Source organism: Bos indicus, chromosome 19, assembly GCF_029378745.1.
Source record: "Bos indicus isolate NIAB-ARS_2022 breed Sahiwal x Tharparkar chromosome 19, NIAB-ARS_B.indTharparkar_mat_pri_1.0, whole genome shotgun sequence".
NCBI classification, from domain to species: domain Eukaryota; kingdom Metazoa; phylum Chordata; class Mammalia; order Artiodactyla; family Bovidae; genus Bos; species Bos indicus.
The window spans coordinates 35,035,451-35,061,227 of NC_091778.1; the positions used below are offsets into that span (position 1 = coordinate 35,035,451).

At 41.7% G+C, this 25,777-nt stretch overlaps 1 protein-coding gene across 6 annotated transcripts in view; it reads left to right on the forward strand.

Moving 5' to 3' along the window:
* Positions 1-25,777, forward strand: part of ULK2 (unc-51 like autophagy activating kinase 2) — a 58,533-nt gene that overhangs the window by 11,975 nt on the left and 20,781 nt on the right. For 4 of the 6 annotated variants that reach the window (XM_070773140.1, XM_070773139.1, XM_070773143.1 and 1 more), the window contains 9 exons: positions 1,159-1,332; positions 2,413-2,486; positions 4,093-4,194; positions 5,151-5,209; positions 7,084-7,166; positions 8,882-8,929; positions 9,268-9,356; positions 15,241-15,412; positions 25,297-25,357. In XM_070773140.1, coding sequence (XP_070629241.1) covers positions 1,159-1,332; positions 2,413-2,486; positions 4,093-4,194; positions 5,151-5,209; positions 7,084-7,166; positions 8,882-8,929; positions 9,268-9,356; positions 15,241-15,412; positions 25,297-25,357 — 862 coding nt within the window. The remainder of the gene's footprint in view (positions 1-1,158; positions 1,333-2,412; positions 2,487-4,092; positions 4,195-5,150; positions 5,210-7,083; positions 7,167-8,881; positions 8,930-9,267; positions 9,357-15,240; positions 15,413-25,296; positions 25,358-25,777) is intronic. The other 2 variants (XM_070773141.1, XM_070773144.1) reach the window with 1 other exon arrangement.

Consider the following 25,777-nt stretch of genomic DNA (forward strand, 5'->3'; position numbering starts at 1 on the left):
CTTTACCATCTGAGCCAAAGAAGTCAAAATGGGGGCCCGGATATTAAATACCTAATGTAGATTGAAGGAATTGGACTTTTGACTTTTAGATCCACTGTTATAAAATACACATTTGTGTACTGACTACCTTGTTTCCCTGGTGGCTCAGATGGTAAAGAATCTGCCTGCAGTGCAGGAGACCCAGGTTTGATCCCTGGGTCGGGAAGATCCTCTGGAGAAGAAAATGGCAACCCACTCCAGTATTCTTGCCTGGAGAATTCCTTGGACAGAGGAGCCTGGTGGGCCACGATCCAGGGGGTCACAAAAGTTGGTCCGACTGACACTTTGCACTTTCACTTTACCTTTGAGTACTTATTACATGCCAGGTGTTTTCCTTAAGTCTTTATGATTAAACGTGCTGTCTTGTTTGAATGTTGCAACAGCCCCACATGGTTAGTCTGTTTTCAGTTTTCTGTAGAGGAGTTGGCACAGAGGGGTCAACTTCCATGGCTGTGCAGTGAGTATTAGTAAGTGAAAGAACTGGGATTTGAACAAAGGCAGCCTGACTCCACATCCAGCCATGCTCTGGTGTGCATGTGTGGGCGTGGCTGTTTGCTGGATAGCGATGACTCTCCAGTCGTGTCCCCACCACCTCTTGGTAGCACTGAAGACGCAGCTTCTTACAGGTGTCTTTGGTTAGGAGAGGTGCCTCTGGGAGGTGAAAAGGAGACAGGTGTGGGCCTCGGCCCCCTGACAGGTCCAGTTGGGGGTAATGCCTTAGTCTCGCCAGCCAAGCATATCACGTGTTTTTAATTTGTACTCAGGTAGTGTTTGGGATTAAATATGGACATTTATCCCAAGTACTTGATGTGAAGGGGACTTACTTTTGGCTCGTGGAGGAAACTCGCATTTGCTAAGCATCTGTTGTCATGCTCATTCTTCCCAGTAAAAGTGGGAAAAGAAAACCATAAAGGATCGCTGATGAGAATAGAAGATATAAACATAAATCAGTTCTCTTTACAATAAGTTGATTAAAATTTTTGAGATATTTGATACCTCTTCATAGACTTAAATTGTTAGAGTAAAAACAATGAGAAAAAGTGAATTCCCATTCCTTACTCCCACAGATGAGACTTGGTTTTGTAGGCTTAAGTGTTTATGGAATGCCTTTTCTCCCAGCTAAGGGCACGCTCAGCGAGGACACCATCAGAGTGTTTCTGCATCAGATCGCAGCTGCCATGCGAATCCTGCACAGCAAGGGCATCATCCACAGGGACCTCAAGCCCCAGAACATCCTGCTGTCCTACGCCAGTCGCAAGAAGTCCAGTGTCAGTGGTATTCGCATCAAAATAGGTATGTGGCTATGTTGTTTCACTCAAAGAACACTTTTGAGACTCAATATTCTTAGGTAATTTTAGTTCAGTGAGAATGATGAATTTTGTTGAGACACTTTTGAGATTTTTGTTCTATTCACTGAAGTCCATTTGGATGTGGGAATGCTTTACATTGTTGGCAGCAGGTGCTAAATTTCAGAAAGGGCTGATGGGCCTGCACCAGGGCTCCGAGTAGGAATCTCAGGAGGAGATGCTTCTCTTCATCAGATGGAAGCTAACACACTGCGTTGCTGGCAGCAAATTAATACCCTGATTCTTCACAGCTCATGGGATTTTAACCTAAGGGATCTGAGAGACCATTTAGTTCAGGCTTCTTATTTGGAAGGTTTTTTTTTTTTTTAGCTCACTCAAGGCAGACATGGCTCAGATGGTAAAGAATCTACCTGCAGTGTGGGAGACCTGGGTTCGGTCCCTGGGTGGGGAAGATCCCCTGGTGAAGGAAATGGCTACCCACTCCAGTATTCTTGCTTGGAGAATCCCATGGATAAAGGAGCCTGGTGGGCTGTACAGTCTATGGGGTCACTAAGAGTTGGACACGACTGAGAGACTAACACTTTAGCACTCTCAGGATTATTTGAAGCACTTGATAATGCTAGATTTTTTTTTAAAGCTGTTCTCATGGTTGTTGGAAAAACAATTTTTTACCAGTATTTTAAGAAATGTCTGTTATTATATAGGTTACATCTGGTATCTGGAGGAGGATGAAAACAGCTCAAACTCTGTACCTGGTGTTGATATTTTAATGAGAGCTTTATTAATGAATCATTTACTATTATTGGCATTTTCTCTTGCAAAGCGAGGAACTCCCTTCTGGGTTACAAAACTGGCAGAGCAGCGACCTGTGCCATTGGTGGCTACTACCATTATTTAACTTGTTGAAAGTGAGGTGGCCACTTCTTTCTTTGGTGGACAGTCTAAGTCAATAAGCTTTAGTTTCTCATAGTTCTTTTGTGCCTGCTTGTATCTTAAAGAATCATGATCTGTGTTAAGTGTGGGCAAAGGTATCATTTGACTTTCTCCCTTTTATTTTGTGAAACAGCTGATTTTGGTTTTGCTCGTTACTTGCATAGTAACATGATGGCTGCCACACTATGCGGGTCCCCAATGTACATGGTGAGTGTTTGCATCCTTTGTGTTTACAGCAGGAAGCATTGGGATTTAAGTATAAAGCTTGTTTCCAACTAAGATGTGATTTTTATCATAGTCTGAGTTTTTAGTATTTACAAATGTTAATTATATTACTGAAATGCTGTAATACACACGTCTTTCGCTTTAGCCTAGTGGACTATAAAAGTCATCTTTGCCCATTGGCATTTATTTTTTAACATGATTAGTTATGGTAGAAATCTTCTATTAGATTAAATTAGAAATAAAAATTGATGAAGTATGGTCATGCTATACATGATGTGTAATTTTAGGAATACTTAAAAAAATCTTTTGGGGCATATCTTCACCTATAGGTTGTAGTCATCCTTTGCATGTTGTCTCTTTTGACAGGATCCCTATACTATAGAAATGTTTCCCATTCGTGTCACATGTAACAGCTGAAAAATCTTACTTTTCTTCTTTATCCTCTCCTGTGGTTACTGTCAGGTCTAATAGGGTAAGGCTGTGACACTTCTGAACTAATGTGAGGTGGTAAGCCTGGAAACACCTTGATTCTGGAGCTTCAGAATCCTGTGAAGTAAATGAACCTAATTCAGTTTGAATTTAAAATAGGTTTATGTTCAGTTAGGGTTTCTTCTAATGTAAAATCAACTTTGAGATCAAGGGAACTAGTACTCAAAGTTCAAAAAAATTTTGTGTTAGGTTTACTTTTTCTTGATCATAACCTTACTGCTTATATAGTAAATCTTATAATTTAATATAATTAAATGCTACTTTGCACTTCTCGAGTGTGAAATCAGTTCAGTCTTGAACTTACAGCCTTGAGGATAGAGTACTTGGGCTGATTATTAAAGGAAGTTGACCCAGTAAGAAGTTTACTAGGAACAATAAATAAAAATGTTATGCCTAGAAAATAAAATGTCATTGTCATTCAGTGTATTTAGCATTTCCAGTCAATGCTTGCCTTGATTGATGGTAGTTTTAGAAAGCAACATCTAATGAGAGGGGAGAAAACAGCTGTAACAAAGTATCAGAGACTTTTTGTTTGCTTTTAAGACTGTTTTTATTATGTTTTGCCTAATAGATTTTCCGCTATTTTAGAGTTTTAAGTGGCGGAAATAGGACTAATGTAGCAAACATTTGTGTGCCTACCATCCTCATTCGACAGTTAACATTTTACCGTGTTCACCTTGGTCTTCTTTTAGAGGAAATGATATATTTCGAAAGTGGTTCATGTACCTTCTGTAACCCACCCTTCTCACTCTCCTACTCTCCCATCCCAGAAGTAACCCTGGTCCTGGGATTGGGGTGTACTCTTTGTTACTATTTTAATGCTCTTTGTGTATTTTGTGTGTCCATACTATTATATAGAAATATTTTCTTTCTGCAACCTGCTGCTTTTCCTCCAGTGTTGTTTTTGGGACTTGCCAGTAAACCTCAGTGTAAGAATGTGGGTCTATATTGGTTGCAATATCATTTGATTAGGGCAGTATCACAGTGTGTTGTTTTTATTGTTGTAGTTTTGTTAGGAGTGTGATCTTCTCCAGTTAACACATGCAGGTCAATTATGTAACTGACATTATGCATGTCTCTTGAATTGCTTTCTCCCCAGGCTCCTGAGGTTATCATGTCTCAACATTATGATGCCAAGGCCGACTTGTGGAGCATCGGGACAGTGATATATCAGTGCCTCGTTGGAAAGCCACCTTTTCAGGTACCGTGACTCTTTTCAGGTATACTTAGTTCGGGGCTCTTTTCATTTTGCAGTTGCCTTTGACTTATAAAATGGGGAATGCGGTTGGCCCTTGAACAGTGTAGGGGTTAATACTAGGTAATACTAGGTTCTCCAGCTCAGGCTTACAACCCCGTGGGAAATAGGTGTGAATGGTGATATTAGCGCTTCCTGCTTAGCCTGGATTTGGGGTCTGGGAATCCGTGTGAGGGCGGGGGCAGGTCTGGGAAAATGGGTAACAGCTCTCCTCCTGCCTCTCCTGGAGGAGAGGTCATTGTTTAGGTTTTACACAATTTATCTTAGGTGGGTCTGCCTCTCCATTAACATTCTGTCAGAAAGAGCTCTTCTAGCATATGATCACAATGATTCTTCTTGAGTTCATATTGGCCAGTTACAGAGACAGTTTTTTAAATTTGAAAACTAAAACAGAGAGAAATAATTTGCCCAAGATGGCATTAAAAGTCAGTGACACAGCAGGTTGAACACTTGATTTCCTAGCCTGGTTCAAAGGCAGAGGCAACTTCAGTAATTCAGCAGCTCTTACAGGGAGGCTGCTGTGTTGTGTTCTGGAGAGGCTGGAAAGGAGCACTTTCTTAGTTCTCTGGCTTGACTCCCTTGAAGGTACGTTGCACCTGACTTCACACAGCACACCTGTTGGATGGGCCATGTAACCTCCAGAGTAGTCACTCTTCTGAGCCTCAGGCCTCTCTGAGAATCTGACCTCAGAAAAATACATTATGCCCAGATGTGCAGAATCTGTACAGTGTCAGAGGTGTTAGAAGTTCCTTGTGCCCATCGATGGCTCCCTCAGGAGTCCATGGCTTTCAAATTCAGTCTCTATTCTATTGCAAGAATATGAGCATCCATCATGTAATTTGGAGTTTTTGCACTTGGTTTTTTAGGAAATTAAACCATTTTCTTCTTCTTTTTTTTAACAGGCTAATAGTCCTCAAGACCTAAGGATGTTTTATGAAAAAAACAGGAACTTAATGCCTAGGTATGTGTCTTGATTACACTGGGTTTTACTTTGTCAATACTGTGTTATTTATCTGAATTCTGTGTGTTTTATGTATGTTTTTCCATTATTGCATCTTTTTTCCAGTTAGCAGTAAAGAGAGCATTCATTTTAACAGGAAATTAGAAAGCTACTAGAGCATCATGCATGCCCATGTGCTGTGCCATTTTCTTCCTTTTTAAAATGTTAAGTTTATTCAGAATAAAAACCTATACAAGTTATATGTGTTTTTTTGAGAGAAGGGAGGGAAATGCAAACAGAATAGATGGGTGTAAAGCAGAAAGTGGCTGGGCTTCCCCTGCTCTTACGGAGAACAAGAGTTTGCTGTGTACCTTTTGAAATTTTTTTTCTTTAGAAATATTTTTGGTGTGAGTTCTCTTTACATGTTTGACTGCTTATTTATGTATATATAGTTATTCTGTTGTTCAGTTGCTAAGTTGTATCTGACTGTTTGTGACTCCATGGACTGCAGTATACCAGGCTTCCCTGTCCTCCCCTATCACCCGGAGTTTGCTCAAATTCATGTCCATTGACTTGGTGATACTATCTAACCATTTCATCCTCTGCCACCTTCTTCTGCTTTTGCCTTCAGTCTTTCCCAGCATCAGGGTCTTTTCCAATAAGTTGGGTCTTCACATCAGGTGGCCAAAGTATTTGAGCTTTAGCTTAACATCAGTCCTTCCAATGAATATTCAAGGTTGATTTCCTTTAAGATTGACTGGTTTGATCTTGCTGCTGTCCAAGGGAGTCTCAGGAGTCTTCTCCAGCACCACAATTCAAAAGCATCAATTCTTCAGTGCTCAGACTTTTTTATGGTACAACTCTCACATTCGTACCATGACTACTGGAAAAACCATAGCTTTGATCATACAGAATTTTGTTGGCAAAATGATACCTTTACTCTTTAATAGGCTGTCCGGGTTTGTCATAGCTTTTTTCCCAAGGAGCAAGTGTCTTTTAATTTCATGGCTGCAGTGAAATTTAATGCACTGTCCATGGTGATTTTGGAGCCCAAGAAAATAAAGTCTGCTACTGTTTTCCACTTTTTCCCCTTCTATTTGCCATGAAGTGAAGCCATGAACTTAATTTTTTGAATGTTGAGTTTCAAGTCAGCTTTTTCACTCTCCTCTTTCACCTTCATCAAGAGGCTGTTTAGTTCCTCTTCGCTTTCTGCCATTAGAGTGATGTCATCTGCATATTGATAGCTTTACCGACAATCTTAATTCCAGCTTGTGATTCATCCAGCCCAGCATTTCGTGTGATGTTCTCTGTGTATTAGTTAAATAAGGAAGGTGATGATATACAACCTTGTCGTATTCCTTTCCCAATTTTGAACCAGTCTTTTGTTCCATGTCTGGTTCTTACTGGTGCTTCTGCACACATATAGTTCAGTACAAGTTACTTTGCAAATTGTTCTGTGGCTATTTTTAACTTATGTATAGCATTTGTTTGCAGACATTTGTATTTATTTAAGCTCTACCCTTTTCCAGGCAGAATTGGTGGTTGCTCTTTGTTTAACAGAGAACTCTGTAGCGACTCTCGGTGCCAGGTTGAAGTTGTGTTAAAACTCAAGGTGGCTGTGCTTCTGAGAGGCTTTGTCCTGCAGATGTTCTGACAAAGGCAGTAAGAATCTCAAGACAAGAGTCTTCCCAGACTGATGCTGCTTCTCAGAGGCAGCTGCTTAGTGGGTTGTTTCTCTTTTAAGGAATGAGGCTTTATCATGGTTGTCTTGGTATAAAATGTGGTATTTGTGAAACTGCATATACATTTTCATTTACCATAATGAAAGCAAAAGTTGTGTAGTTAATATATATAAACTCACCACTTTAGTGTTTTTTTTTCCCCCTCCCCTGCAGCATTCCCAGAGAAACATCACCTTATTTGGCTAATCTTCTTTTGGGTTTGCTTCAGAGAAACCAAAAAGATAGAATGGACTTTGGTAAGTAATATTTTCAAATTTTGTATCTGGTTTCTAATTTTGTGTATTTTGAAAAGTTTTTTTTTTCTTAATTTATGTTTTATTGAAGTATTGTTGATATACAGTGTTTTTTAGTATCTGATGTACAGCCAAGTGACTCTATTACACACACATATATATTCTTTTTCATTATGGTTTATCACAGGTTGTTGAATATATTTCCCTGTTATACAGTAGGACCTTATTGTTTATCCATTCTATATATAGTAGTTCACATCTGCTAATCCCCAACTCCCAGTCCCTCCTTACCCTCCTTTCTCCTCTTGGCAACCACATGAAAAACTATTTTTTTAAGATACTGTAGAGGTTTCAGAGGAAAATGAAATTCATTTTTACTTTTCTTTCTATCTCTGTGTTTTTCCTTTTTACATATTTTGTAAATGTATGGAAAGAATAACAAATATTTAATATAATCAATAATTTGCAAACTATTATCCTGTATGTCATTTCATTATTGGCCCATTTTTCTCATGGTTACTGGGCAATGTCCATTTAATTTCTTTCTTTTAAAGATAGAAATATTTACCAATTGCATGATCTAAAGTTTAATTTCAGTTTTTATAGAAGTTTCAGAAAAGATATATCCAGATTATTTCATCTTACTCCCTATACAGAAATTGTTAGAACTACTTTCTACTGAGGCCATGAACTGAGTGCTTCAGAGAGTGAGGTCATTTAGACTAAATCTGAGTTAATCTCACTCCTGATCTTGTATTAATCCGGCAAATTTCCATGCTGTGCTATTCTCCTTGTCCACTCTGTGCTATTTAGTAGCACATAATTTGGAGACCTAATGATAAATGAGATGGTCTTTGTGGGCTTTTAAAGAAATAATGAAATAAATTATACATACAGGAAAAGAGAGTAAAATAATAAACTTTCATGTACTCACCTACCTATTTATCTTTATCTAATTAGCAGGCTTACTGTGTAGGTTTTATCCTTGGTGAATAGCTGAAGGAACTAAATCAAATTAATAGCTTTTTTAAAAACGTGAAACCAGCTGTAGGAATACTTCTTCTGGGATAGAAGGATGGAATTTACAAATGAGCTGCCTAAGACTTCTTGTCAGGACAGTTGACAGCCGTAGTTCACATATGTGCTTAACGAGGGCCTGGCTGCAGTTCTCTGTGTTGTCGTCTACTTGAAGACAGCCACGCAAGAGGACAGATCCACTTTAGTCATCTTGGTGGTACTGTGTTAGTAATGGGCATTTGGAGAATTCACAGCCATTACTTTTAAATTTTCATTGATTGAGAACTATTTACAATTTGATGATTTTTATAGATGATTTACAAAAATAACATGCTGTTACATTGAAAGGAAATTGTGTTTGTATAAAGAAGGTAATAATAATTATGAGCTTCCTTGGTGGCTCAGTGGTAAAGAATCTGCCTGCTAATATGGGAGACCTGTGTTCCATACCTGGGTTGGGAAGATCCCCTGGAGAAGGAAATGGCAATCCACCCCAGTGTTCTTGCCTGAGAAATCTCATGGACAGAGGAGCCTGGCGGGGTCTATGGGGTTGCAAAAGAGAGTTGGACATGACTTAGCAACTAAACAACAGTAATAATTATATATGATTTCAAGGGTACTATGTTGACTACATTGACAAGATCAACCTGTCTGCCAAAATCAACGTCAGTTTAAAGGTTGCATTCTCATTTTCATTGCAGAAGCATTTTTCAGCCATCCTTTCCTTGAGCAAGTTCCAGCAAAAAAATGTGAGTACCCACTTTTTACATTTTTACTAAACAAGTAAATGCAACCATAAGGAAAAATTAGTATTTGATATCACGAAATTAATCTTTTATGTGCTTCTCAAGATTTCATTGGGCTTTTCTTAAATACCTGTAGTTGTGTTTATTTAGTTACAGTTCTGTTTTTCCTTCTACATCCAAGTTGAAATAGTTCAGTAATTGCTGTGTTGTTAGTGTCATCCATGGGAGTATGTGGATGTGAATTTCTGGTCAACATGAAGCTGTGGCAGTTGTGGGTTTTTTAGTGGACGACTCACATAATTACACTCAGTAGCCTCTCTTCCCCTGGTGTTTCTCCCCAGCCTGCCCAGTCCCGGTGCCCATGTATGCCGGCTCTGCCTCTGGAGGCTCCTACGGCAGCTCTCCGTCCTGTCGTTTCGTGTCTCCACCAGTAAGTCCTGGGGTTCTTAGAAGTGACTGTAGGGTCTGTGCTAGTGCATCTGCTCACAGACAGAGCTGCAGATATGTTATGGGTGTTCTCTTTATGTATGGAGTTCCCTAGCGCGGCTGAGGCCTGAGCAGGGAGCCTTGTTGCTGAAGATCCCAGTTTGGAATCTGCCCCTACCTAGATGTGCACACTTCAGCAGAACACAGTACCTCTCAGGGCTGCCTTCCTCTGAACCAGGAACACAGTGCTCTCACCTTTTCATGCTCAGTAAGGTTGGGAAGGGTTTCACTGTGACAGGTAGATAAGTAGCTTTGTATTTATTTTATGAACGTCATAAACATCAGTCTGGAGAGTTAGTGCACACAGAACTCCAGTGGTAGAGGAGTGCCCTTTGGGCCTGAGACCCTGTCATCATGGCAACAGGCCCTGTGAGCTGCTCCCCTGCAGCTCCCTCCCTCCAGACTCAGTGCTTCTTCCTGGTCCTGAGAACGCCTTCCTCCTGCTTTGCTCTTCCAGGTCTTTCCCTCTTCTGTGCTTTCCTGGACTTTCCCCCACATCTCTCTTGCTGCCTGAGAGAGTTGTGACCTTGAAACTTTTCACAAGTCAAAGTCCAGAGGCCATTGTGTCAGCCTCTATGGGCATTTTTCAGATTGGCTTGCAGACACGCATTTCTTGACTTCTGCTGGCAGTGGGGCTGGGGAGCTGCACAGGAAGCTGGCTGGGGGTTAGCAGCCTGCTGCTCAAGAGTCTGGGCTTGAATATGTCCACATTCGTGACTCACCATGTTGCCTGCGACAGGTGACTCAGTCTCTTTGAGTCTGAGTAAAGTGAGCATAAGTTACATGCTTCATGGCATTTTTAAGGATAAAGAGGAAAAGCACTGACCGCACTGCTCGGCACACGGTAATACTCAGGCAGTGGCAGGTGCTGTTATTCCTGTTTTCTAGGGAGACCCTATGGCCCCTGGTGAAGGCAGAGGCTGGAGCAGCCTATGGCACATGACTGAGCCCTAACACTGGCAAAGCCCTTCTGCACAGCCTGCCAACTCAGACCAAATAGAAAGGCAGAGGGCTAAGAAGACTTACGTTATATTCCCGTGGACTTAAAGACTAAGAGGGAAAAAAAGTGTCGTATATTTCCTGTTTCAGTCTGGAATAAAGAAAAACACTGAATATGGAATGAGTGGGAAGAGTTTGAGGAAGTGCACTGTCAGGGAGAGACTGCAGACTGTGTCTGGCCCTGCCCCTTGCCCCTGTAACCTGCTGGGAAGGTCAGCTCCTCATCTGTAACATAGGCCTGGTTACCCTCTGGTTGCAGGGTGGGTGGCAGTATGTGGTGGGTACATGATGACTGTAGCTGCCGTGATGGAGCATGTACGTGATGCAAGGTGACAAGGGGTGTGGAGAGCACAGTGTGTGCTGGAGAGGGGAGGGCAGGGGAGGACCTGGGTATGCAGAGGCCTCTGGGGTGGCTGGACAACCATGGGAGGAGACAGAGAAGGGGTCACCAGGGGAATGCAACTGGGAAAGTGCTTTGACAGGACAACACATGTTGGGTTTTTTGTTGGATGAGACGTGTTGAAAGGGAGAGCAAAAGAGGAGTGCTTGGGCTGCTGGAAGAGCATACCATTGCTCATAGGAGCAGGGAGAGGATGTGGTGGGCAGGGGAGGCGTAGTTATTATAGATGCTCAGAACTTTGTATGTGCTTGCCAAGTCGCTTCAATCTTGTCTGGCTTTTTGCAGCCCTATGGACTGTAGCCTGCCAGGCTCTTCTGTCCATGGGATTCTCCAGGCAAGGATGCTGGAGTGGGTTACCATGCCTTCCTCCAGGGATCTTCCTGACCCAGGGGTTGAGTCTCTTATGTCTCCTACATTGAACCCATGGATTGAGTTTCTTATGTCTCCTGCATTAGCAGGTGGGTTCTTTACCACTAGCACTACCTGGGAATCCCCAGAACTTTGGTGGAAAAACCTTTTTTAGAAGGCCTTTATGAAGAGCTCACGCTTGAAGTGAAAATAACATATCTGGAAATAAAAGGAGAGCAGGAATGTTTCTGTATAATTTCCAATTAGAGATTAGAAAGTGGAGTGATCTGATAGGCCTTGCGTCAACATAATCTGCAACAGTGAGGTGACATCCTGCTTGCGCTCCTTCCCTCCTGGGGCTGGGCTAGACTCCTGTACTGAGGGGGATGCAGGCAGGCATGCCTGTGTGACAGTCTGTTCTTTACATTCTCCCAAAATACCCAGCTGCTACTTTACTCCAGAGAAGTCTTTGAAAGGTAAAAAACAAAAACTGTGTAACAAAAAAATTCAAATAATTCTGTTAGATCTGATACTGGCTATAGGCTAAATGCTATGTAGATAATACCTCCTGAATATCTACTCTTTTAATTATACGTATTTAATGCCCACTTTGTGTGAAGTTTTGGTTGATACCAGTGACAGGGCAGGTCCCTTTGTTGAGCAGCTCTGGGTTTGGTTGTGTGGAGGAGAGGCCGGTGGAGCAGCCTGTGGGAGGTAGATGGCTCCTCTTGTTGCCTGTGGGACTGGGGATGAGACCATGAAATCAGACTGAGAGCTTGCAGAGACCCTCGGCAGAGACATTGAGCTGAGTTTTGAATTTGTAAGAGTGGTAATGTAAGCAGAGGAATCCCCGTGGAACCATGACCTGTTGCAGCAGTCTGTAGCCCACTGTGGCCACGTACGTTTGTTAGAATTAAGTGAATTGCAGATTCAACTCAGTAGTCTCCCTGGTCACATGTCACATGTTCATAGCCAGCTATAACTGATGGCCACTGCCCTGTACAGAGCTGAACCCTCTGGCGTTGCAGGAAGCACTATGGGACAGGCTCCTCTCATGGCCCAGCCTGAGGGTACAGAGAACAAGGTGATGTGCTGGGGGTGGTGGAGCGAGTGGAGCCAGAGTGGGGCAGTCTGCATCCTGGCAGAATCTGGGCTACAAGCAGAGCAGGCTGTGTGCGCTGAGCCATTTGAGTGGCTTTCAGTGGAGGGTGACCTGATCCACTGTGTGTTTTAGCAAATAAATTCCTCTGTAAGCAGGTAGGTAATTGGATGGAAAATCAGAAGAGAGGCCTCTCTCCTAGAACAAAGAGAACAGCCTGTGACCATTGCACTGTTTTTGGTTTGTTTTGGGGTTTGCTTTGTTTGTTTGTTTTTGAGAATGAGGGCCTGAACTAAGTCAGCAGTAGGAAAGGGGAGGACAAGGGGCCAGAAAGAGCAAGATGAGGAGTCTGCAGTGCTTAGAGATTGCTTGAATTTGGGACCTAAGGAAGAGGAAGGTCTTGGTGAGCCCTGAGTGATCTGAGTTGATGGAGCCACTTAGCGGGGGAGCACAAGGATGATGCACTGTGATGTGCAGGCCCAGGGGCAGGTCTGAGCCCGGGAGTCAGCTCTCTGCAGGGGTAGTTGGTGTAGGAAGGTGACAGTGGGCCCCAGGTGGGTATAAACTGTGAGGGTTGGAGGCCAGGGTGGCACTGGGGAAACTCATACTCCACCGGTCTCCTTAGAGGGGCACAAGAGACTGAGAAGTAGAAGGGGAAGCAGAGAGCAGGGTCCCTGAATGGAGGGCTGGGAGCCCAGTGTCTGGGAAGCAGAGTCCAGTACCTGAAGAAGTAGTGGAATCACTGGGAAGCTTAGTAAAGGCAGTTTCATTGGAGGGTTGAAGGCAGAAAGAGGCTTATGGTTAGTTAAGCAATACTTTTGGGGAAGGGAATGGCAACCCACTCCAGTACTTTTGCCTGGAAAATCCCATGGACAGAGGAGCCTGGTAGGCTACAGTCCATGGGGTTGCGAAGAGTCGGACACGACTGAGCGACTTCACTTTCACTTTTCACTTTCATGCATTGGAGAAAGAAATGGCAACCCACTCCAGTGTTCTTGCCTGGAGAATCCCGGGGACGGAGGAGCCTGGTGGGCTGCCATCTTTGGGGTCACACAGAGTCAGACACGACTGAAGTGACTTAGTGGTAGCAGCAGCAAGTGATACTTTGAAGGTGAGGAGTTTGAGTCAGTGAAAACTGAAATTTCAAGAAACATTGTTAAGTGAAGAAGGGAGATAAGATGGTAATTGAGAGAGTTATATTGATTTGAGATGTGAAGAAATTAAACATGTTTGTGTGCAGAGGGGAAAGCAGAGGGGAGTTGAATAGGGTCCTTGAAGAGGGAAGAGATTTAGTGGAAGATGACCTTTGAACCCGAGAAGCATCTCTTCCACCAAGGTGGCTGTGGATGAAGGTAACTTTATAAATAGCAAAGGGAGACATTGAGAGAGTTCCTGCCTGGGGAGCAAGGGCACAGGGAAGAATTGGTGGAGTTAGGTGCTTAGAACCTGGCCCAGCTCACCTGTTCTCTCTTCTGAGTTTTGTTTGTTTATGTATGAAATGGATTTCAGAATAGGGCTGGAGTTAGATAATACATGGAGAGCTCTTAACAGGGCCCAGTGCCAAGCTCAATGCCAAGCCCGTGGTGAGTGCTCTGTAATGTTACTCCCTCCAGCTTCCACTCTGTTTATAACCTTGAAGCATAAGTGCTCTTCAAAAAGTGATAAGGAGAATTTATATGATGTGTATGTCACACACACACACAGAGAAGTGATAAGGAGATTTGAGACTGGTTTCACTGTGCAGTGACAGTCAAAGGAATAGTAGCGGTTTAAAACTGGGCTTTACAGAGCATTTTGTCGTATTTTTCTTAAATAGAAACAAAGGTTAAACAGGGTAATGGGGACCTAACACAGTAAGTTATGAAGTTCATTGTTTTAGGAGACTGTTGTAGGATGAAGATATTCAATTAAGGTTGTGACTACTGTCCTTGAACTAGACAAGTGCCAGGAGGTATATAGCTACTTATGCCCAAGGATCTATTCAATATATTCATATGCTTTTCTTTTTTTTTAACTTTATTTTTTTTAGAAAATTTTTTAAATTTTATTTTATTTTTAAACTTTACAATATTGTATTGGTTTTGCCAAATATTGAAATGAATCTGCCACAGGTATCCCCATCCTGAACCCTCCTCCCTCCTCCCTCCCCATAGCATGCCTCTGGGTTGTCCCAGTGCACAAGCCCCAAGCATCCAGTATCGTACATCGAACCTGGACTGGCGAGTCGTTTCATTCATGATATTATACATGTTTCAATGTCATCTTCCCAAATCTTCCCACCCTCTCCCTCTCCCACAGAGTCCATAAGACTGTTCTGTACATCATATTCATATGCTTTTCTTCCTTTACGGTCCTATCTTCCGCAAATCCCTTATGATTTTATCTTCCACAAATCAACTCCTTCCTCTGACAAAAAAGAAAACAAAAGGAACACACCCACACCTGTAAGGCTTTCTAAATCTTTCTTTCTGGAAGTGTCAGTAATTCCCTGTGCTTATACACAGTTATCCTTACTGATTTAGTTACTTTTCTGTATAACATAGTCTCTTGCTTTCCCTTTCATGATTTTTCTTCATTGGAGATTGAAAACTGTGTGCAGAATGTCATTCAAGTCCCTGGACATTTTGTTTTAGTCATTAGGTAAGCAGGTGTTGAGTATCTGCTTTGCTAGGCCATGAGCTGAAGCGGGGATGGGACATGGTACAGATTCAGAGCAGACCTTTCAGGGGAGGCAGACCTGTGCACATGATAAGAGGTGTGATGTGTTTTAAGTATCACTTTTGGGAAACATTTTAGATGGTGTTATGCAAACACACCTTAAACTGTGCATCTCTAAGGGAAAGGTTTTCCAAAGAGATTTTTAAAATCTTCAGTGGAATTGAACTCTGTGCCACTTTCATGAAAAAAATATTCCGTAGTCTAATGGCTGTTCTGACTTGCATTTTATTGAGGCCACTTTTAATTTTATGTTGTTAATTTTAGTCCCTTCCAGATATGCAGCATATTCAGGAAGAAAACTTATCCTCCCCACCATTGGGTCCTCCCAACTATCTCCAGGTGTCCAAAGATTCTGCCAGTACTAGTAGCAAGAACTCTTCTTGTGACACGGATGACTTTGTTTTGGTTCCACACAACATCTCGTCAGACCACTCATGTGAGAATCTTTTCTGCTTGTACACATTGTATTTCTGAATTTACTAGACTAGCATTCTTTAACCTTTATGTCACGCTCTTGTGTGTACGACACCTTTCCAGATGGACATTTTATTTAGTTGATGGAATTCCCAGAACTATATACTTACGTTCCTGTGACAGTAACCTTGGATTTTGAAGGTAGATGAAAACTTTGCAGGAAATGACCTCAAATTCTGTTTGTATCCAAACAGAAAGGAGTGGCAAAGCCAGCAGAATGAGAGAAATTAAATTTAAGGAAAGGATACAAAGGAAGACCTCTTTTGGAAAAAATCTGAGAGTCAAAGGGTCTTATAAACAGTCTGGCTGTGCTTCAGGAGATGCTGGCCAGAGTTCAGGAATGAGCTTCATAAACACACAGGAAGGATGTTTTATAAAGGAAGCAGAATCCAGGCTGCCTGAATCCAAGCCAGGATTCTGTGGAGTAGTGCAGGGCACTGGGAGACCTACGAGAAGAAAAGTTAGGTAAAAAAGAAGGAACCAGGGTTTGGTTGCAGAGGAGTAGGATCAGAAGAGCTGGAAACTTGAAGACTTTAATGATTGACTAGTATCAGGTTGACTGTGTGCATATGTAGGAAGCTGGAGAAGTCTGTGTCAAGAGGTCTCAGGATGTTTGTCAAATTCATATTTAATAGCTGCTTACATTAGCCCTTTGCTAGCTGTCATGAAGGCTGCGACCTCAGACCAGACACACTTTAGGGCTGCTTGGCTGGGGTAGGGGAATCATGCACAGCATGTAATAGCAGGTGGCAGGTTCTGACCAGAGCACCGAGAGCTGGGAGTAGTTGCCTTTAAAAATCATCATGTGGGGTAGTTTTATCCTACTGAAAAAGTAATGAAAAGTTTTCAATTGTGAAATATTTCAAACCAAATAATACAGCAGATACTCAAATTGTCTACCATGCTAATTTTATTTATGTCACCATTTTGCCATGGATGTTTTAGATGTCTTTTTAAAGGTATACAGTGCTGTAGGTACAGCCAGAGCACCTGGCCTCATTCTAATCTTGCCAGAGATATATTTTTCTTCTTAATTTATATTATAATTCTAATATGCCTGTATCTAAGAAAAATAGTATTTTTGTGATATTACAGTTTTAAGTAAATGTTACATAGAATATTTGTTTCTATGGTTTGCTTTTTTATTCCTATTTTTGATGTGTATCTACATATATAGCTAGGTGTGTATCTAGTTCATTTTAACTTATGAACTTTATATTAGTAGTACAACTGAACCGTAGTTTATCCATCTCCCTACTGATTGTGACTTGGATCATTTCCATCTTTTTACTGTTCAGAATGTGTGGTAACAGATGTCGTTGTGCCAAACTTTTCTCCAGGTGGCTGTAGGTATGTACAGCTTCAGCTCTGTAAAATGTTGGTACAAGCAAGTTGTAGCCTATAGCCACTAGCAGCAGTGTCCTATCATGCTGCCCCAGTAGTACCATGGTGCCTTCTAGAGATTTTCATTATTTTTTCCATATTTAACTTTACCTGGAACTAATTTGTGTAGATGATAAGGGTTCTATCAGTTACCCCAGGATTATTTATTGAATGTTCTGTCCTTTCCTCACTGATAGGCAATCCCAGACTTGCCCTATCAGGCTTATATAAAGGATTTGTTTCATTGTGTGTGTGTGATATGGGGTCAGAGGTGAAGGTGAGGGGGCACCCAAGAATTCTGTGGAATCACCCAGGCTATTCTCAACCCCTTTCCCCCCATGTAGTTTAATTTTGACTTGAAAATGCTACAAAAAAGCCATTTGGGGATTTTGATTCGAATTGTGTTGATTCTCTAAGATGTGTTCAGTGACAGGATCTTTACAGTGTAGAGTGTAGGAGGGTTCCTTTCTCCCACACCCTCTCCAGCATTTATGATGTGTGCTGCTGCTGCTGCTAAGTCGCTTCAGTCGTGTCGGACTCTGTGCGACCCCATAGACGGCAGCCCACCAGGCTCCCCATCCCTGGGATTCTCCAGGCAAGAACACTGGAGTAGGTTGCCATTTCCTTCTCCAGTGCATGAAAGTGAAAAGTGAAAGTAAAGTCGCTCAGTCATATCCGACTCCTAGCAACCCCATGGACTGCAGCCTACCAGGCCTCTCCATCCATGGGATTTTCCAGGCAAGAGTACTGGAGTGAATTGCCATTGCCTTCTCTGTTATGATGTGTAGTCTTTGTGATAGGAGCATTTCAGACTGGCGTGAGGTGATTACCTCGTTGTGGTTTTGATTTGCGTTTCTCTGATAATTAGCCACGTTAAGCACCTTTTCATGTACCTGTTGGCCACCCGTATGTCTTCTTGGAAACCTCTGTCTTTTACCTGTGCAACCATTGATGTTAAAAGTGATTATTGATGATATACCTGGATTAGTGCCTACCACATTCATTACTGTTTTCTATTGTTGTCCTTGATCTGCCTTCCTGTTTATCTTCTACTCTTTTTCTACCTTTTGTGGTTTTAATTGACCATTTATTAAGGTTCTATTTTCTTTCCTTTCTTGGCATATCAGTTATACTTCTTTTTTATTTTTTTGAGTGGTTGGTTTGTCTTAGATTTGCAGTATACATGTGTAACTAATCCATTTTGAAATATACCATACCATTCATGAATATTGTAGGTATCTTATAATAACAAAATAACCCTAATTCCTTCCTCCCTGTATCTTTGTTGTCATTAATTTCACTTATATATAAGCATACACAAGCATATACATATATACACACATACACACACACACGCACACACACACATACACACACATAGGGCATGGAGGGAAGCACACATAACTAAGTACGTCGTTGCTGTTGAACAAACTGTTACCTATTAGATCAGTTAAGAATAATCAAAATAAAAGTTTTCGTTTTACTTTCACTTATTTCACTTCTTTGGTGCTCTTCCTTACTTTGTGTAGGTTCAGTTTTCTGATCTATATTATTTTTCTTCTAAAGAACTTCTTGCAAGGCATGTCTATCAGCAACAAGTCCCCTCAATTTTTGCTTGTCTTGAGAGTCTTTATTTCTCCTTCATTTTGGAGAATAATTTTGCAGGGTATGAAATCCTAAGTTGGTAGTTTATTTCTCTCAACACCTTAAGTATTTGATTCCACTCTCTTTTGGTTTGTGAGGTTTTGGAGAAGTCTGTTCTATCTTTATTTCTCTGTAGGTGTTTCTCTCCTCTGGCTTCTTTCAGAATTTTTTCTTTATTTTTGATTTTCTAGAATTTGCAAATGACACGCCAGTGTGTAATTGTTTGGGGCATTTACCCTGCTAAGTGTTCTCTGAGCTTCCTGGATCTGGGGCTTGATGACTGACATTAATCTGCAGAAATTCTCATTGTTTCAGATAGTTCCTTCTGGTCTTCTCTCTCTCCTCCTTCTGGAATCACCATTCTGTACATGGTACACCTTTTGTAGTTGTCCCACAGACTTTGGATATTCTGTTCTTTTTTTTTTTCTTCCAAGTCTTTATTTTTTGGTTTTCAAGGATTTTGTTGAAATAATCCTCTGGCTCAGAGATCCTTTCTTCAAACATGCCCAGTCTACTAATAAGCCTCCCAGAGACGTTCTTCATTCCTGTTACAGTGTTTTTTATCTCTAGGATTTCTTCTTGGTTCTTTCTTAGGATTTCCATCTCTGCTTATATTCCCCATGTGTTCTTATGTGCTGTCTGCTTTTTCCATTAGAGCCCTTAGTATATTAATCATTCGGAGAAGGAAATGTCAGCCCCTTCCAGTATTCTTGCCAGGGAAATGCCATGGACATAGGAATCTGGTGGGCCACAGTGCCTATCATCATCGTTTTAAATTCCGGGTCTGGGAAACCCAGCATCCCCACTGTGTCTGGTTCTGATGCTCTGCCACTTCAGAGTGTATTTTTTGCCTTTGATATGCCTTGTACTTGTGTCTAGATAGCTGCATCTGATATATCGAGGGCTGAGGTTGGGTAGGTAAGCACTGTCCACAGGCCATTAGAGCTTTGGTCGTTAATGATGTGGTGAGGAGGAGGCAGCCCTGTGGTTAAGGCTCTGCCTTTCATGGAGTGCAGAATTGAACATGACTGAGTGACTTTCACACACTTTCATGGAACCTGAGCCTTTGGTCTGTGAACTTCAGAGCTATTTCACATTTCTTCTCTTGTCTGAGGTGGGACAAGGTGGCTGAAGGGGCCTGGAGTTGGGGGTTCCCCATCTCTAGGTCATTGAGGCTCTGAGTTCAGCCCCAGTTGGTGAACTCGGGTTAGTAGGTGTCCCTTGAGGACTGGCCTTGTTCCACAGAAGCCCCCTCCCCCGCTCCAGGAAGCAAAGTATCTTTCTCCACATTTACTGTGGTAAGTCGGCCTGGGCTCTCAGAGGTCAGTCTGACGGCCCTGTGCTCCTCCTATGACTGCGTCTCCCTGAAGTTTTCAGCTTTCAGAGCTGTCTGCCCCAAGGGTCCAGCAAGTTGTCAGTTCTCACTCAGGTGTTCCTGCCCTGGCTCTGGTTTCCACAGTCTTTTCGGTTGATGAGTCCCTTCTCAGGGAAGCCAGTCCTCTCTGTGTTTGCCTGTTTCTGCAGTCTTGGGGACATCTCTTCGCCCAGGGTCCTCCTGTCTCCTCTAGAGCCAAAAAGAGTTTTCACTTGTCAGGATGGAAGGGTGACTTCCAAGCTCCTTACATGTGAAATCAGGAGCTGGAAGTCTCTGAAGGAAACATTTAAAACGTCTGTACAACTTAAACAGTACTAATGTAACACATACCTGAGCATACTTCTGATTTTCTTAACCTTCTTTGTCTGATTTTGCATCTTTTTGTTGTATTGCTCTACTTTTAGGAAAGTTTCCTTAATGTTCTCTTATCGATGAAAAGTTAATAAGGACTGTTCTACTTGTTACAGGTCAAAGCACAATTATATGGGGGCTGTACATCAAATGATATGTTGCTAGCTACACAATCCAGGCCTGCATGTAAAAAGCCAGTGGTGGGTTGTTGTGATGACCCCTTACAAGATTAAGAGGGAAGGTTATTTCCTAAGGAGGTCTGGTTAATGCAGGTGCAAAATACCCACTAAAAGGAAGGGAGGAGACCCAAATGAGCAGAGAGAACTTTTGTTTAAATTTCTCTTGCCTTGCCATAAAATATGAATTTTATTTCATTAATCTTCTATTGGGTTTTTCACTTATTATGCTCTCATCTTTTCAGTTTTTAGAACTTCTTTTTATCTCCCTCTCAGTATTGTTATTCTTATTTCAAGATGTACTGTTTTATCTCTGAACACACTTCAGATCAGATCAGATCAGTTGCTCAGTCGTGTCCGACTCTTTGCAACCCCATGAATCGCAGCACACTAGGCCTCCCTGTCCATCACCAACTCCCGGAGTTCACTGAGACTCACGTCCATCGAGTCAGTGATGCCATCCAGCCATCTCATCCTCTGTCGTCCCCTTCTCCTCTTGCCCCCAATCCCTCCCAGCAACAGAGTCTTTTCCAATGAGTCAACTCTTCGCCTGAGGTGGCCAAAGTACTGGAGTTTCAGCTTTAGCATCATTCCTTCCACAGAAATCCCAGGGCTGATCTCCTGCAGAATGAACTGATTGGATCTCCTTGCAGTCCAAGGGACTCTCAAGAGTCTTCTCCAACACCACAGTTCAAAAGCATCAAGTCTTCGGTGCTCAGCCTTCTTCACAGTCCAACTCTCACATCCATATATGACCACAGGAAAAACCATAGCCTTGACTAGATGGACCTTTGTTGGCAAAGTAATGTCTCTGCTTTTGAATATGCTATCTAGGTTGGTCATAACTTTCCTTCCAAGGAGTAAGCGTCTTTTAATTTCATGGCTGCAGTCACCATCTGTAGTGATTTTGGAGCCCAGAAAAATAAAGTCTGACACTGTTTCCACTGTTTCCCCATCTGAAGTGACAGGACCAGATGCCATGATCTTCGTTTTCTGAATGTTGAGCTTTAAGCCAACTTTTTCACTCTCCACTTTCACTTTCATCAAGAGGCTTTTGAGTTCCTCTTCACTTTCTGCCATAAGGGTGGTGTCATCTGCATATCTGAGGTTATTGATATTTCTCCAGCAATCTTGATTCCAGCTTGTGTTTCTTCCAGTCCAGCGTTTCTCATGATGTACTCTGCATATAAGTTAAATAAACACGGTGACCATATACGAACTGTCGAACGAACTCCTTTTACTATTTGAAACCAGTCTGTTGTTCCATGTCCAGTTCTAACTGTTGCTTCCTGACCTGCATACACATTTCTCAAGAGGCAGATTAGGTGTTCTGGTATTCTCATCTCTTTCAGAATTTTCCACAGTTTATTGTGATCCACACAGTCAAAGGCTTTGGCATAGTCAATAAAGCAGAAATAGATGCTTTTCTGGAACTCACTTGCTTTTTCCATGATCCAGCAGATGTTGGCAATTTGATCTCTGGTTCCTCTGCCTTTTCTAAAACCAGCTTGAACATCAGGAAGTTCACGGTTCACATATTGCTGAAGCCTGGCTTGGAGAATTTTGAGCATTACTTTACTATCGTGTGAGATGAGTGCAATTGTGCAGTAGTTTGAGCATTCTTTGGCATTGCCTTTCTTTGGGATTGGAATGAAAACTGACCTTTTCCAGTCCTGTGGCCACTGCTGAGTTTTCCAAAATTGCTGGCATATTGAGTGCAGCACTTTCACAGCATCATCTTTCAGGATTTGGAATAGCTCAACTGGAATTCCATCACCTCCACTAGCTTTGTTCGTAGTGATGCTTTCTAAGGCCCACTTGACTTCACATTCCAGGATGTCTGGCTCTAGGTCAGTGATCACACCATCATGATTATCTGGGTCGTGAAGATCTTTTTTGTACAGTTCTTCTGTGTATTCTTGCCATCTCTTCTTAATATCTTCTGCTTCTGTTAGGTCCATACCATTTCTGTCCTTTATCGAGCCCATCTTTGCATGAAATGTTCCTTTGGTCTCTCTGATTTTCTTGAAGAGATCCCTAGTCTTTCCCATTCTGTTGTTTTCCTCTATTTCTTTGCATTGATCGCTGAAGAAGGCTTACTTATCTCTTCTTGCTATTCTTTGGAACTCTGCATTCAGATGTTTATATCTTTCCTTTTCTCCTTTGCTTTTAGCTTCTCTTCTTTTCACAGCTATTTGTAAGGCCTCCCCAGACAGCCATTTTGCTTTTTTGCATTTCTTTTCCATGGGGATGGTCTTGATCCCTGTCTCCTGTACAATGTCACGAACCTCATTCCATAGTTCATCAGGCACTCTTATCTATCAGATCTAGGCCCTTAAATCTATTTCTCACTTCCACTGTATAATCATAAGGGATTTGATTTAGGTCATACCTGAATGGTCTAGTGGTTTTCCCTACTTTCTTCAATTTAAGTCTGAATTTGGCAATAAGGAGTTCATGATCTGAGCCACAGTCAGCTCCTGGTCTTGTTTTTGCTGACTGTATAGAGCTTCTCCGTCTTTGGCTGCAAAGAATATAATCAATCTGATTTCAGTGTTGACCATCTGGTGATGTCCATGTATAGAGTCTTCTCTTGTACTTTTGGAAGAGGGTGTTTGTTTTGACCAGTGCATTTTCTTGGCAAAACTCTATTAGTCTTTGCCCTGCTTCATTCCATATTCCAAGGCCAAATTTGCCTGTTATTCCAGGTGTTTCTTGACTTCCTACTTTTGCATTCCAGTCCCCTACAATGAAAAGGACATCTTTTTTGGGTGTTAGTTCTAAAAGGTCTTGTAGGTCTTCATAGAACTGTTCAACTTCAGCTTCTTCAGCGTTACTGGTTGGGGCATAGACTTGGATTACTGTGATATTGAATGGTGTGCCTTGGAAACAAACAGAGATCATTGTGTCATTTTTGAGATTGCATCCAAGTACTGCATTTCGGACTCTCTTGTTGACCATGATGGCTACTCCATTTCTTCTGAGGGATTCCTGCTCGCAGTAGTAGATATAATGGTCATCTGAGTTAAATTCACCCATTCCAGTCCATTTCAGTTCACTGATTCCTAGAATGTCGACATTCACTCTGGCCATCTCTTGTTTGACCACTTCCAATTTGCCTTGATTCATGGACCTGACATTCCAGGTTCCTATGCAATATTGCTCTTTACAGCATGGGACCTTGCTTCTATCACCAGTCACATCCACAGCTGGGTATTCTTTTTGCTTTGGCTCCATCCCTTCATTCTTTCTGGAGTTATTTCTCCACTGATCTCCAGTAGCATATTGGGCACCTACTGACCTGGGGAGTTTCTCTTTCAGTATCCTATCATTTTGCCTTTTTGTACTGTTCATGGGGTTCTCAAGGCAAGAATACTGAAGTGGTTTGCCATTCCCTTTACTTAATTATATACATTTTAAAGCTTTTCCCTGTAAAATGTTTAGTTCTTTCCCTCCAGTTTGTTTTAGAGTCTAGTTTTCATTTAGATTCTTTCTTTGAATGTTTGGTGCTGGTCATGTGCTCATAATTTAGAATTAGCAATTAAGATGTTATTTGAAAGCTTCGTGTGTGGCAGATCTTATGGATAGTGAGTCTACACTGGGTCATCAGCCTGAGTCATTGTCACAGACAGCTTCCTTTTTGAGGGGCTGCTCAAATCCCTCAACAAAGACTCAGCCATTAGGGATGTTCAATTAAATTTCCAAGTTGAAAGTCACTTGAAAGGATTCCCCTCTGGTGGTTATGTTACCAAGCTGATACATGATTAGTTAGTTTTATTTTTGATTTCTAGGGATTGTTCTTTTCTTCTTAGTTTTGTTTCACAGTGATACATGATTCCAAACTCAAAGCTACAAAATGAAGAGGTGAACTCCAGCTTCTAACCCTGTCCCCTCTGCCCTGTTTTCTCCATTACCCTTGGGCAACTGTTGTCTTTAAAACTAACTTCTTTGTGCCCCTCCCTTTATCCCCTTACTCTGACTTATTTTCCTGTTATACATCTTATCACTCCCTGCTACTGTTAACCTTTTTTCACTACTAGTGTAAGCTTCATGAGAGCAGGGACAAAAATAAATGTATTGATATTCCTCAGTTCCATGTAGGGCCGTTCAAAGGGAGGTTTGTGATTATTTTTTTCCTTTTTGAGTATTTTGAGGTTACCATAGTTTATTTTATATTTAAAAATTTATATTATTAGTCAACACTGCTATTTCACATCAGCACATATGAATTATACCTTTGCAGCCATGTAAAGGTCACACAGGGCAGTGTGATCTGACGGGTGTAGAGGTGGTAAGGGATGAGAGACACTGTGTTCTGAGCTGCACTCTGTTCCCATAGATGGGTGATGTCTGAGCATGAAGACTGCCTGTGGCATCTGTGTCCAAGAGGTCCAGCTTCATGACATCTTGTTCAGCCACCCATGCAAGACTCAGGAGAGTGTCACGCAGGAGTGGGAATGCTCCAGCGTTAGAGTGAACTGGACTCGGGGTGCAGGCAGCTGTACTAGAAGGTGACACACATGTTCTTAAGTCACCACACTCTGCAAAGTAGTAAAGCCCACAGTGTTTATGGCAAATTGGGGTTAGGAGAACAACACCCAAAACCTTTGTCGGTGACATGTGAAATGGAACATGGTAAAAACAGTAGTACGGATTTTGCACGAATTAAATGGTAAAGAAATACATACTTGTGGCAATAAGCATGACAGTTTACCTTGAAAAAAGGTGATGTTGGCAGCCTGTGAGTTCAGCTGGGTGCAGTGTTCCCTACTAGCTTATTGTTGCAAAATCAAAACATAAGCAAATGGTAAATTTGTATTGTGATCAAATTGTTTCCTAATAGTCAAGTTGGAACAATAAACACTTTAAGCCGGTGGTTTAGCAAAACTGATTGTGTTTTTCTCTTTTTTTCTTCAGATGATATGCCAATGGGAACTGCTGGAAGACGTGCTTCTAATGAGTTCTTGGTGTTTGGAGGGTATGTTTGCATGTTTCACTAAACACTTTTTCATGTTTTTTTGTGTGTGAGTAAAGTTACAGAACTCTATATTCTTGATTCTAAAATTTATTTTGTTTCACAATGGTTTCTTTAAACATTTTTTAAAATTGTAGTAAAAAAAAATATGAGAATTTGCTGTCTCAACCATTTTTCAGTTTGAGTTCAAAAACAGCATTAAGTATATTCACAATGTTTTACAATAGGTCTCCATATATGGTCTCCACTCGGACATATGGTTATACATTATGTTGTGTTTTTAGGTGGTTTTTGTATGTGGCATAAGAGAACGGTCTAGTTTCAATTTTGGCTGGTGGATATCTAGTTTTCCCAGCACTATTTGCTGAAGAGACTGTCCTTTCTCCATTGAATGATGTTGGCACCCTTGTCAAAGATCACTTA